The 12,919-nt window shown below is 56.0% G+C and overlaps 1 protein-coding gene across 1 annotated transcript in view; it reads right to left on the bottom strand.

Annotated features, from left to right (window-relative positions):
• The window catches only part of LOC119091450 (dachshund homolog 1), a 146,095-nt gene that overhangs the window by 29,057 nt on the left and 104,119 nt on the right, over nt 1–12,919 (bottom strand). Inside the window, exons 3-4 of the mRNA XM_037214249.1 lie at nt 10,225–10,468; nt 8,483–8,542 (exon numbers count right to left, since the gene is read on the bottom strand). Coding sequence (XP_037070144.1) covers nt 8,483–8,542; nt 10,225–10,468 — 304 coding nt within the window. The remainder of the gene's footprint in view (nt 1–8,482; nt 8,543–10,224; nt 10,469–12,919) is intronic.

The following is a 12,919-nucleotide window of genomic DNA, read 5'->3' as shown; positions in this document are numbered from 1 at the left end:
ACTGCGCCACGATCAGCCGCCGACCCGGAAGCGGCGGCCGTCCGGCGCCGCCGCCGCGGCAGCGCTGAGTAACGAGCCGCTCTCATTAACCGGATTCAGCGGAGCCACGCAGCCAGAAGGACGCGTGTCCGACTCGTCCGCGGCGGGTGATCGCGGCCGAACCGGGGCCCCGCGGCGCAGGACAGGACGCTGACGCGGCACGGCTCAAATGCGAGCAAGTGATCCGGGCGAAAAGCTCCCGCTAGCACTTTCAGTTCACCTTCTGTGTTCGAAGTTGATTTGCCGGGGTTAGCACGCCATGCGTGTCTGCGCGGTCTCCTCAGTGTGGCGCGCCGGCTCTCTCTTAATTCACTCCCCTATCTCGCGGCGCGCAGCAGACCCTCGCTGCTGGAGCCGTCCGCTCGTGATCTACAGGGGCTGCTTCCGACATGCTCTCGTCAAGGCCACTACTCGAGCTACCCGCCGCGCGGCGGGCGGTCTGCGCCCGTCTGACTCGACCCCCGCCGGCTTGGGTTACCCGGACCGCCGTTCTCCTAATGCCCCGGTGACCCAGATCCTGTTCGCATGGTGATGTAGTTAATCCTCTCGCCTGAATTTCCTCGTCCCAGTGGAGAACGACATTCAGTCCGGGCAGAGTCATTGGTCATCCAATGACGGCCTGTCCCCCGTCCCGCCCCACGCCACGCCCGGCCACATCCTCAGTGCCCCGCGCCTGTCCCACCCCTTCTGCCAACCCCGGAAGACTCGTCCCGGTGACCCCGCGCCTGCCGTCCCGTCAGAGCCCCCTGCGGAGATCGCAGGGGAAGGAGACCAAGACCGGGCCCCGGCCCCTCGCCGTCGGCCGGCCGCCGCCCAGTCGGACCGCATATTGAGCCGATGATAAACGCGAGGCGGCCGCTCTGTCCGCTCCCCCTCGCCGGAGATTATGTTGCGAGCCGGTCTTGTCAGCCTGCGACTCTGGAATTTGTCAGAGCGCCTCCGGCTAAAAAATGACCGGTGCCGGTCATCGTGGAAAAGCGACCGCCCGGCGCGGCTGAAGCTCCCCAGGAGCCGCCAGCAGTGCCGGTCGAACGAAACATCTTTATTGAATGGGGTACGTCATAACGCCGTGGGGTTCGGCAGAGGGCTCGATGATAAAGCGTGTGTTTTGTGTTTCAAACATTTAAGGAGGATGCTCTGCCGGTTTTGGACTGGCACAAGCCTTTGAATAATGTGCAGCGAAGCCATGGGCTTGGTACTCTAAAGAGCGAAGTGATCGTGTGAGTAAAAACAGGAGCATTTGAGGTCCGTCTATTTTCCTCGAAGATTTGCATCGTCTCTATGCTGACTCATGAAAATGGCTTAAAACAAGGCTTTATCCATCAAATATATGTCCTTCTCTACGTCCCCAAGCGTGAAAGTTCATAACACCATTTGCGATTTGCAACAAATCCTAGCATAACTGGGTATGGTAATAACGCGCGTGAGCATTTGCAAGACGGGGAAATAATAAGTCCTTCGTGAATATATCCTTAATCTCTTTCCAGCAGCACCTGCCCGTCATATACCATGCCCATGCTTGACCTCCGTCACATAAAGAGACTGATCCAGTCGCCTATCACCGTTTGCAGCCCCTTTGCTAGCGTCACTGCTTTGCCCAAGCATGATGTAGATGTCACAACTGTCACGTGACCACAAACTGGGTCACCTGGACATCATCGCGTCCGATACACGCTTCAGAACTTGGGCTACGATCCTCACACCAGAACTCAAGAGCTCATCCCCCTCCCCACGGCCAAGAGCAGCCTCGTCGCTGACCTCAGGGCACAGGCCTGATGCAGTACTCGGCCCCATGTCCCAGGACCCGTTCACGCGCCGCACGGGTCCGGATGGATGCGAGCCGAGGCCCCTCCCATGCATCCCCGGCGTCATCAGTGGTGCGCCGCGTCACAGCCTCGTCATCACCGCCGGCGTCATCACAGCGTCCAATTCCCGGGCCGCTCATCTTCGGGCCCAGCTCATTTCACGTCTCATTTTCTGTACATCTGTCATAGCCGGCCGGATTCTTTCATTTATTCCTAATCTAATGATTTCGGTAATGATAACTCCCCGGCCGGCGTGTGTCGGGCGGGGGCCGACTCAGATCGCCGACACCGCTGAGCCCGTGTCGGCATGTCGGATCGCGCACACACAGTCGTTAGCGCGGTCGCCAATCAGCAAATACCGGGGTCGGGATGAGGGGGCGGGGCGGCCGGCACCGGCGGTCGGACGGCGGTCGGACGGTGCCCTCCGGCGCCCGCCCCGAGACGCGCACCTGTCCACCCGATGTAGAGCGGCGGGGGAGGAAGGGCAAGGACAGGGGCGAGAAGGGAGTGACAGAGCGAGAAGGAAAGCGGTGAAAAGAGGTGATGGGAAATAGGAAAGTGAGAGTAAGTGAACCGCGTTTGGGCCTCGTCTCAGAATCCCTGGGCATGAAGAGCGAAAGTTTTAAAAATTGTTAGTTGTTACATTATTACTCTTCCACCAGATTTATCAGGTATTTCTCCCCTCCCCCCCCCCCGCCCTCCCCAGACGTTGAAGTTGTGCAACCATCGCCCTTTCGTTAAGTTCCCGTCCTACAGGTCCCGTCTCGCAGCGTCTGGTGTGTGCACGACCTGATCAGATCAGTCCAGCACCGCACCAGGGCGAACCAAACCGAACCAGACGTAGACCCGTTGGTCAGCCTGGCCACCCCTGACCGCACCGTATCTGCGGACCTCACTGGTCTTGACAGGACCCGAGTGACCGGACCAGACCGAACTCACAGGACAAGGCCGAACCTGACCGGACCGGACCAGACCGGACCGGACCGGAGTGACCGGGCCGGCCCCACGCTGCGTGCGGCGCGGGCCGGCCGCCGCCGCGCCCTGCATCAGGTGTTTCGGCGGTCGTAATTAGATCGTGCCCGCTGCGACGTCGGCTGATCCATCTCGGCTGCGGCGGCTGGCCACAAAGCCCGCCTGCCCGCTAATGACCCGCGGGACACATGCGGTATAATTGCTTTCTAATCATGCGCGCGGTGGGACGTCAAAGAACCGCAGCGCGAGAGGAGCGCCGCGCGATTATTCCGCGGCCCGATTATATTTGTTCAATGTGCGGTAATGGATGGCCATTGGCGCGGTGGTCGCGCGCGACGGGGGCTGGGGCCGATCTTCTGCCGCGCTGGCGGGCCGCCGCGCTGGCCCCGGTCGCGCGGTGGCCCGCCGAGACTCCATCAATATGCAGATGATTTAGACGCAACTGGGTTTGATGGCGTCGTCTGGAAGCTGCTGAAGCAGGCGCAGTTCGGCCCGTGCCTGCCGCCGGCCCTTTCAACTGGGCTTCGGCGGCAGGCGGGGACAAAACCCGCCGCGTTCCCTGCGGCAACAAAGTGACATGTCTCGTGCCGATGATGCTAATTTACAATCCTTAAACAAGAGAACTTTTAATGCTTCTAGGCAAAAGGGAAGGTATGTTTCCATTTAGTTCAATTAAGAACGGAATATTAGCGGAAAACTATACAGCGCTCTCTAAGCAGTGCTATTAGTCAGAGACAAAAGGAACTTCTAGGAGGATAATATCGAAGTTTGAAAACGTAATTAAATACGGTGACAAAAATGTTTTAATTAATAATCTCTGAGGTAATAACGTCGTGAGAACAGGCCAACTTGCGCCAAATGACTGCGGGAGCTGAAACTTTCAAAGCTCTTTGCAGATAATTCTTCATTTAGGTTCCCCGTAAATCCGAGGACTATTGGGAAAAGGTCATTTTCATAGCACTGGGAAGCTTTTCTTTGACAGAGCGGAAGATTTTGACCACAGATAGGGATTGCACTTGAGCACAGGGGGGGGGGGGAGGGGCACCCCGCCACGGCACCGCCTCTCTGTGGCTGTCCTAGTCATGCAGTCCCACATCGCGCCGCTGCCGTGCCTGCCGCAGCACATGTGGCAGCGATGTGCTCCCGAGCGAATAGTAGCCCGACAGACCGCGCCGCTGGTAGCAGTGAGCTGTTTGCACCACGGCCTGGCTGTGTATGACGCACACCGTCGGTGGCGTCGGGACACCCATCACGGCAGCCATTCCGCTTCGCGTGCTATAGCCGCGACCGTTCCAAATGTTCTCCCCGAATACCATGCATGCGATGTTTAATGTCTGATCCAAACGGATGTTCGTGATAAACGTTGGCGTCAGGCGGCAGACACCGCGCCGTTGCCGACGCGTCGGGGCCGACGCGGCACGCTGAGCCGCGTGCTGAACGCCCCCATCGACCGACGATCGACGCCCTTTACAAATGTCGGATCCGCGCCTCGGCTAGAATGCAATTATTCAGCGCCGGTCGTCATCAATCACCGCCGTTTTATCTTCCGTCTTCAATACGGGCCGTCTATGACGAATCAAACCCTAATAAAACCGGCATTCAAATTGAAATTCAATGATAAAACACAATGCAACATCCACAAGCCATTTATAACGGCACGGAACACGTCTTCGGCGGACCGGAGTCGCTGCGCAGATGATGATAAAGGAGGTCTGCGAGGTGCGGGAAGCAGGGAATATAAAGCGGTCCGCGGGTGCGCGCGCGCCGACTGGCGGGTCCCCGCTTGGCCCATCACTCGGCACGGAGATGCGCCCAGGCCTCGCTCTCAGCTTTGTGGAGCCGTGTGCTGACTCATGAAGTGGTCGGTTTTATGATTTTGGTATTATAATGCATGCAACCTCTTCAGGAAAAAAGACAAAATGTCTCCAAGCTTGGAGACAAATGGCAAGTGCCCATTTGTCTCCGAACACCCGCAAATTTGGAGCGAATTCCTGCAAAATTGCCCAGTTTCTAGTGTGAGCCTCTTGACACAAGAGGGTGGGGGAGGCAGTCTCGTGGTGCCCTTGACTACGCCCCTGATTCCCTTTCCCTAGTCTTGTCCTAGTTTCCAGTTCTCGTCAACGCACTGCCGACAGCCGAGGAGGCAGCTAAATTATTGATAACTCAAACTCGACGTAAATATACCTTTAAGAAGATCACTTTGGTGTCTCATATCTACTCCTGCGTAGACGTCATAAGCTTTCCGGCCATAATTGAGGCACTCGTGTTTTCACAGACTCCTGCGAGTGGTCCTGCGGTCGCTTCGCGTGTCTGGGACGGTAACCCAGCAACCATGGAATAACTGCATTACATGGGTAATTTGATTTGAAGGAGCCTGTGACATCAATCAGCGTTCTTGTGTGTTCAAACGACCGTGGTGTCCTCGCTTCGGTGGTGACGTGCGGTATGCATCTGGGGCAAATAGCACGGATGTCAAGAATAGGAGCTGACGCACGCATACGCATGAAAGGAAAAGAAAGCATGGGAAATCAGTGAAATGTGGAGGGGAGGTGGAGTGCAATGGACATCAAAGTGAGAAAACGAGAGGTGAGAGAGGACAAAAAGAGACAGAGGAGAGGAAAAGAGACAAAAAGAGAGAAAGGGAGAGGCAGAGAGGGAGAGACAGAGAGATGGAGAAGAAGCGAGAGAGAGAGAGACAGAGGCAGAGAGAGAGAGAGAGAGAGAGAGAGGGAGAGGAGGGAGAGGAAGAGGGAAAAATACAGAGTGAAAGAGGGCTAACGGGATGCTGAAAGCAACCAAAAGAGAGTAAACAATGTTTCAAAAGGAAGAGGAATTAAGATGGATCGAAAAGAACTAAAATACAATTTACGCGAGAGACGGGAATAAAAAATCGTTGTACAGAAAGCGTTTGGACTGCGGATTTCTACCCGCGCATGAGTTCCAGAGAGTTTGTAAGTGAAGCGTCCACACGACCTGAGCGGCGCGTCGCCTGCCCGGCACAGCAGTCAGTATGAACTGATGCGCCTTGCGTCTCCGTCTGTGTCGTCGGCATGCACCTGTCCCTCCGCGGCCAGCATGTTCCTGAGCCGACCGGCTGGTTTAGGCTCTCGGTGACGGTCGGGCGCGTTCCTGCGGCTCCCCATGTGGGGGACCACCCGGCTGGACCCCGCCCACCGTTACGTCACGGCCCGGCTGGAAATAACGCGCGCCTCGGCGCCCGGCTCCACTGTCGCCGGTTACCGGACTCGGGCGGGAGACGCTGGGGGAGGGGGTGCGGCAATCGGCCAGGCGCGCCCAACGAGCGCACGTCAGAACGTACCGATGCACCTCGTGGACGCACGTCAGGGCTCACCTCACGTCCCGGTGTACCCCGCAGACGCACGTCAGGGTTCACCTCACGTCCCGGTGTACTCCGCAGACGCACGTCAGGGTTCACCTCACGTCCCGGTGTACTCCGCAGACGCACGTCAGGGTTCACCTCACGTCCCGGTGTACTCCGCAGACGCACGTCAAGGTACACCAGACGATCCAACGTCGCGACGTCTGGACGTCTCGCTCGGGTGAGGACAGATAAGCCCAAATGTCGGCCATCCGGAAGATACCGAGTGCAGAAAACACCGGTTGACTGGAAGTAAGGAGTATGGACACGGGGGAAGATGGACTGTTGGAAGCCACAGTGGCCTCTCGAAGGCCGGTGGACGTGGGGTGGGGCGGTGAGCTTTGCAGGGCTGTGGACAAGGAATTATGGTGAGTTCTGAAGAGGACAGAAGAACCGGGAGGGTAGAGACTGCGGCAGGGACAAAGGACCTCAGGGAGGACGAACGGTTTGGGAGGGGAAGCACGGTATAGTGGGAGGTTAAGATGGGGAGTCGGAATATGGAGGGTGGACTGTGGATTCGGAGTGGTTAGGGTGGAATGCGCTGGCAGAATGGGAAGGGTAGTATGTGGAGTTCGACTGAGAAGGCGGCCTTTGGCCACATATCGACCGAACCACCCCAAGCCCGCATCGTTCATCGCTCGTCGAAACGGCACCGACGCGTCTGCAGTTGAAAGAACGAGCAAAAACGAGAATAATAATTACTGCGGGCGCTGACTGATGAAAGATCAGAGCGGAAACGTCGGAAATCCAATTAGAACGCAGAAGAGACGGCTGTTTGTGATCGAAAATAGCGCCGATTGCGCCATTTTTCATCGCACGCTTCATTGATGAAGCAGAATCGACAGAGTAATTAGGGCGTTGGTGGAATGACCCTTTTTCTGTGGCACGCCCGCGGTCGTTAGGCCGGGAAAATATCTCGAACATTCCTCAGAGATTTCAGATGGATGTGGCCCATTCGGCATTCATAAACGCAGATCAACATTCGAATCGCATCATTCGAAAGCCCGGGTCTCGCGGCCCTGTGTTTATCCCTGGACTGCCCTATCATTTGGCATTCTAAAACTGTGATTTCACTTAGTAAACTAATGATTGGAATGAAGAAATTACAGTCATTTGGTGACCAGAGCAAAAACAGGCGAGCGGCGCGCGGCGTGCAGCAGGAATTTAGACTGCGGTCGATGGGCCGACCAGCTTATAATCGGCTGATCCTGTGATGAATTGCCAGTATCGCACCCGGACTTGAGACGTAACGGCAGAAGGGCGGCTCCCGTATGATTTACAGCCGTCGAGGGCCGAGATAAAAACGACGCCTGACCGCCGCTGACCGCGCCGGGGGTGCCGGCCGCCGGGGAGGGGCCGGGGAGAGACAGGGGGAGGGGCGGACCAGCCACGGACGAGCTGCATTCCTGACCCGCTGCCCCCGGGCCCCTCTCGTCCAAACGTGACGCGTGGCGATGGGGACGTTTGGTGATGTTAAGGGAACGGCCCATAAACCGTGGTGCGCTGCATTGGAGCGTTTAGCTGTGTGCAGCGGGAGAGCTGGTGTTCGTAGATGACTTCACGTGTAATACTGCCGTGTTCGCGGAACACACTGCAGTGACCAGTCTGGCGTGCAAAAGAAAATATATTCTTTTGCCGCTCACACCTAGCACTGCAAACGGTGAAGCGAGTTATTGGAACACACTTGCCTCCGGTCGATTGTTTAGCGCCGCGAAACGGAAATCGAATTTGGTCGCAAACTTCACGTCCATGTCCTGTCATCAAGGCCGGCGTATAGGACACGGTCTTGGTCTTACAATAATCGATGCACCAAGCCATATGCTATATGTTTGCTGAAAAACCTGGCGTCATTGCAACCGTTTAGTAACATTCTTGCGGGAGCCCTAACTTGCAAAAGCAGCAAGTCTGCTGAATTAATGCAGCGAAACGTGGGGAAATGCCGGCATACGCCAACGATAGCTAAACAGAGCTATCATATCCTGTTTGTAATACTCGGGACCATAAAGTGCGTTACGTCAGAGCCTGGCTGGGTCATCCGACTTGAACTGGTTCCGGTCTTTAACGTGAAACTCGACTGGCTGTCTTACTTCCTACCACCACCACCGGACCCGTGATGTGTTCGCGGAAAGACGTGAGGAGCGTCGGGACAGCTACTCGTCGCCCGGGACTTTCTGGAAACAATCCAGCATCCCTCCGACCCCGCGAAGGCATCGCCATTTCGCCAGGCGTTCAGCCGCTGTTGATCACGAGCTCACTGTGCACGTGACGCAGCTGGCGTGACACTTACCGCTCCAGGTGCTTGACCACGTCCTCGTAGGCGGCCCTGCAGTTCTCCCAGACGGCAGACCTGCCGACACAGCGGGGGCGGTTGGGAGTCACGGGAGGACGGCGGTCCGGTACAGCATGTCGGCTAGCGCCTCAGTATGGGTCAGTCCTCTCTATGCCTGCCTTGTCGACGCGTGGTGCCGTGGCGGGTAATGGAGTGCTGTGTTAGCAGGCAACAAACGCGGCACAGACTTCTGAAGAGCACGCATCGCACGCATCAGATAAACAAAGCAAAACAAAAAACGCAACAGCAGACGTGCCGCCGACAAGTGGCGCATGGACCACGCTACTAGACAGGTAGCAGAAGAACCGCAGTGCCAGGTAGCGGGCGTAGCGCAGTAGCGGTAGCGTTGTCAGGTGGCGGTTGGGCAGCGGCGGCCATCGCGTCACTCATACTTGTTTGTGCCGCCCGTTCAGCTCTAATTGCTCCATCATAGCCGCATTGACTGTAATTCGGCCGTCGCTCTCCTCTGCCCCTCTCTCTCTCTGCTCCGTTTCAAAGTTAGAATGAATTAAGATTAAATTTCAGAGGAGCACTAGCAGTAATTTAGAGGTTCATATGTAACTTTGGCTGACAAGCTTTCACAAGACAGTGTAGCCAAATTTAATTAATTCCATTCTAACGATCCGCAATGATAAATTAACACGGGTGTCCTGTGAGCCGGCTGGTGGCCATTGTAAGGGCTCGCCAGTGTTACACGACGCCGCACCCCACACCACTCAGCTGACTAATGTTTGTCACTTTGTCGGGTAGCGCGCCGCTTAGTGATGCTTGAAATGTGAATTGTTTTCCTTCAATGCCCCTGTTAATTAGAGCGGTGAAAAAATTTCCTCCGAAGTGCCTTAATTAAAATGCAAATATCCTTAAATAATCTGAATTAGAAGTGTCTCAAATCTTATTTAAGGTGTCTCCTTTGGCTGCGGTAGCTGGCTATGTCGACGCAAAGAACCTCAAATAATATTTCATGCCACACGCGTCGCGGAATTTGGCGCCGGAGTGGTAATTAAGTAAAGAGCAGCGTAGCACGATGCATTTTAATTCGTGTTTAAAACGAAATAATGTAACACCAGATAAGGAATGACATTTATGAAACCATTATTTCCCTTTCCCATTGTATGCGTCATAATTATTCATGAGGTAAACATCCAGAGATTTTGGGCGAGGATTTATATCGTCTTGAGAACGGAGATGCTTATTTCTAATTGGAAAAGAAAACGGGTACTCAAACGTGCTTAGCTGCGGCGAAGACCAGTTAAGTCAGATAAATTCTGGGCTTTTAGCCGCAGAGGATGATGGAATGTAATATCCCATAGAAATGAGTTTCAACGATAATGGATGGGGCGAGCATTTATCCCCGAAACAGCCGTACTCAATCGTTTCAGACGTCAGCAGCTTTCAGCAGAACAAAAACACGACTCTACCGTCCGGCGCAGGCTGACTGTGTTGAAATGCAGCACGACTGAGATGTGTGGTGGCGACCGACGGCCGATGGAAGGAGTCTGCAGGGACCGGACCCCCACCCCAGGGCACAGTCTGTCCAGACTGAAGTCTGCCCTGAAGATGGTCCGTCCCGGTCACGGTCTGTCTCGGCCGGAGTCCTTGAGTCAGTCTCAGCTGGCCCAGTCGGAGTCCGTCTCTCTCTCTCGGTCCAAGCATGAGCCGCCGCCGCCGCCGCCGCCGGAGGCCGCGCGCCGCCGTCTCACCTGTTGATGAGGTCATGCGGCATGCCCTGGTGCTTAATGAGGCCGGGCTGATCGGGTCGCGTCAGGCCGTGGCTGGTGGGCAGCGTCGGCAGGCCAGCCGGGCCGAAGAGCGCGGCCGCCTGCGCCGCCTGTGCCGCCTGCGCCGCCGCCGCCGGGTGACCCAGCGCCATGTAGTGTAGCGGGTTCAGGTGCGGAGGGTGGTTGTAGCCGTTGGACAGCAGCGGGGACTTGTCGATGCCGTGCTCTGGAAACGACGGACGCCGCTGGTGATTGGCGCTGGACACGGGCAGCTCGCGCCTCGGGCCCGTGGCGCTGCTAGCAAAAGGTCACTCGCCACTAGACGTGATGCTGTGACTGGAAGCTGGAGAGGATCACCTTGACTGTCGAGCGCACGAAGTCCTGTACCGTTCTCCCCCCCTCCCCCCCCCACACACACCTCTGCTACCCCTCCCCCTCTGTCTCTCTGAGCCTGGGTGTGTTTGAAACCGGTCTCCGGTCGCCGATCACGTCCGTGCTGCGACAGCGCACCACTCCCAGCGTTGTGCGTATCCCGCCGCCTGGTGGTCACGGGCAGACGGCAGCGGCTGATGCCGAATCGGAATCCCATTTCCGGAGCAGGGGTCGTGAGACAGGCGGAGAAAGATCGCAAACTGCGCTGCAGGCGATACGGCGAGATAACAGCAGGCTGTGGCGCGGGGCACGAGACGGGCGGAAAGATAGGCTCAACGGGTTACAACTTTTGGGAACACCGCTCAATGCGCGCAACAGCGCAGGAGATCTTCAGGGAGATATCCACTCGAGCATCCGGTACCTGAGTGGTATCCCTATCACGACAACTGTCGTCAACTGCTGTCAACAATCACCCGGCAACACTGACGGGGTCGAACCGCTTTGGTCGGAGGGAGCAGGCACACGGGGAGAGACAACGCCAGGCTATCAGTTTGTGCGCAAATGATTGGTGAGCGACGCTGCGCCAGCGGGGGCCGAGGGACGCTCGGACCAGGCGTATTTACATCTCTCCTGCTCAGATTAAACACAATAGGGAAATGCCATTCCCACTGCACGACAGCGCAATTCAATCAGAGTTTATAGCGCCCACCTCAATAAAGATGTGTCATTCTATACGCCGCGGACGAAAAACATAAACGGACTTGATTGTTCTATTAATTCCTCTAAGTTTGCTGCAAGACGGAAAGGCATCTCGTAAAAAGGCAAGCAGATGTGGGCAGTAAAATCTAAACACTGATTGAATTCTTTGCTGGTGAAATACGAAAACGAAGCCAGAAGATTGCCACCGGCGGATACCGTCTCTGCAGAATGTCGTCAAGCGACTCTTCTTGGTCGCCAAAAGCTCCTCAAACGAAAGGAGGGAGACCATGAAAAGCCTTGGCTTACTGTGCTGTCAGGCCGACCTAACCCACCCCTCTCTCCCTCCGTCCCCGCCCCTCGTACTCTGCCTTCCTTTCCCGCCCCTCCTCCCTTGTCCTTTGGTCGTTCATGTACCCGCGTTCCGTTCAATCCTGCCACCACCTCTCCTCTCCCTCCGATAACCCCGTTGCCCTTCCCCCTTCCTGCCCTAGCACGCGGTCCTCTCTCCACCGGCCTGACGCCCGACAGAGACGTAAAAATTCCTGCCGGCTCTTCTGGCAGATGAAAATCTCGCCCCTCGCCACCGGCTTTCAGCGCGCGGCACTTTTAATCCGACCCGATCTCATTTAGCAGTAGGTCTTCGTTTTTATTACTCGGAACGTATGAAGCTTTAACTCTATTCCGATTTTTATTAGATTTCTGCCATATTAAAGTCGGTAAGGCACGTCGTTATGCGGCAGTCAAATGCGCGCCACGAAGGGACAATGGCATCAGCCAGGAGTCGACTATTTTCGGAAATGAGAACCGGCCGGAAAATTGAAGTCATGACTGGCCGGGGCTGGTGGTGCAGGAAGCACTCAGAGCGATAGATCAAGGGCACGTTTGATTGGAATCCCACCCTTCGATCGTGGCAATTTAACAACAAATGGAAAGCGATTTTTCCTGGTACAGGGCAGGTTTAAGTAGCCGTTTGCCCGTGCGGGGACGGATTCTAATGTTGCCAGTTCACAGTAACGGTTCCTGAACGAGGCCATCTGTCTATATGGATTTGATTCCGGATCTCCATTCGCTGTAATGCTGGTCAGTAATTGACCAGACGGCATTACACCGCGTTGTCAGACGTTCCATCATTTGGCTGCCAGTCACGAGCGTATTGAGCCATTGATAGCCGGAAAGTCTACGCCATTGTCGGCTCGTAAGAAAGTCTGAAACAGGGCGCTCGAATGTTGGAGCCGGCCAACATATTGTAGTTCGTGCACTTATATTGTATGGTGGCTTATGCACGTACAGTGGTTTACTGCAGCACCTCTAGTCGGCACATATAAGACAAGCACCACATTTTCACGGGGTTTAATAACGACTGCTTCGTCCACGTTTAATTTGGAGACAGCGCGCTTCGTTCTGCGTTTCAGGGCAACTCGTCGCTTCATCCGCACGTGTTTCGCACGGGCACCAGCACGCGATCCCCCACCGCGATAGTTTTCCTCCCCGACACTTGAGCAGCGCCCTCCAGCACGGCCAATCGAGCCACCCACTTACCCATCCCCTTCACGCCCGCAGAGGTGTAAGCAGGATTGCACGGGGGAGGGGGAGGGTACGCGTAACT

This window comes from Pollicipes pollicipes, unplaced genomic scaffold, assembly GCF_011947565.3.
Source record: "Pollicipes pollicipes isolate AB1234 unplaced genomic scaffold, Ppol_2.1 Scaffold_3447;HRSCAF=4054_pilon_pilon_pilon, whole genome shotgun sequence".
Lineage (NCBI taxonomy): Eukaryota > Metazoa > Arthropoda > Thecostraca > Pollicipedomorpha > Pollicipedidae > Pollicipes > Pollicipes pollicipes.
This window is presented reverse-complemented; position numbering and strand designations above follow the sequence as displayed.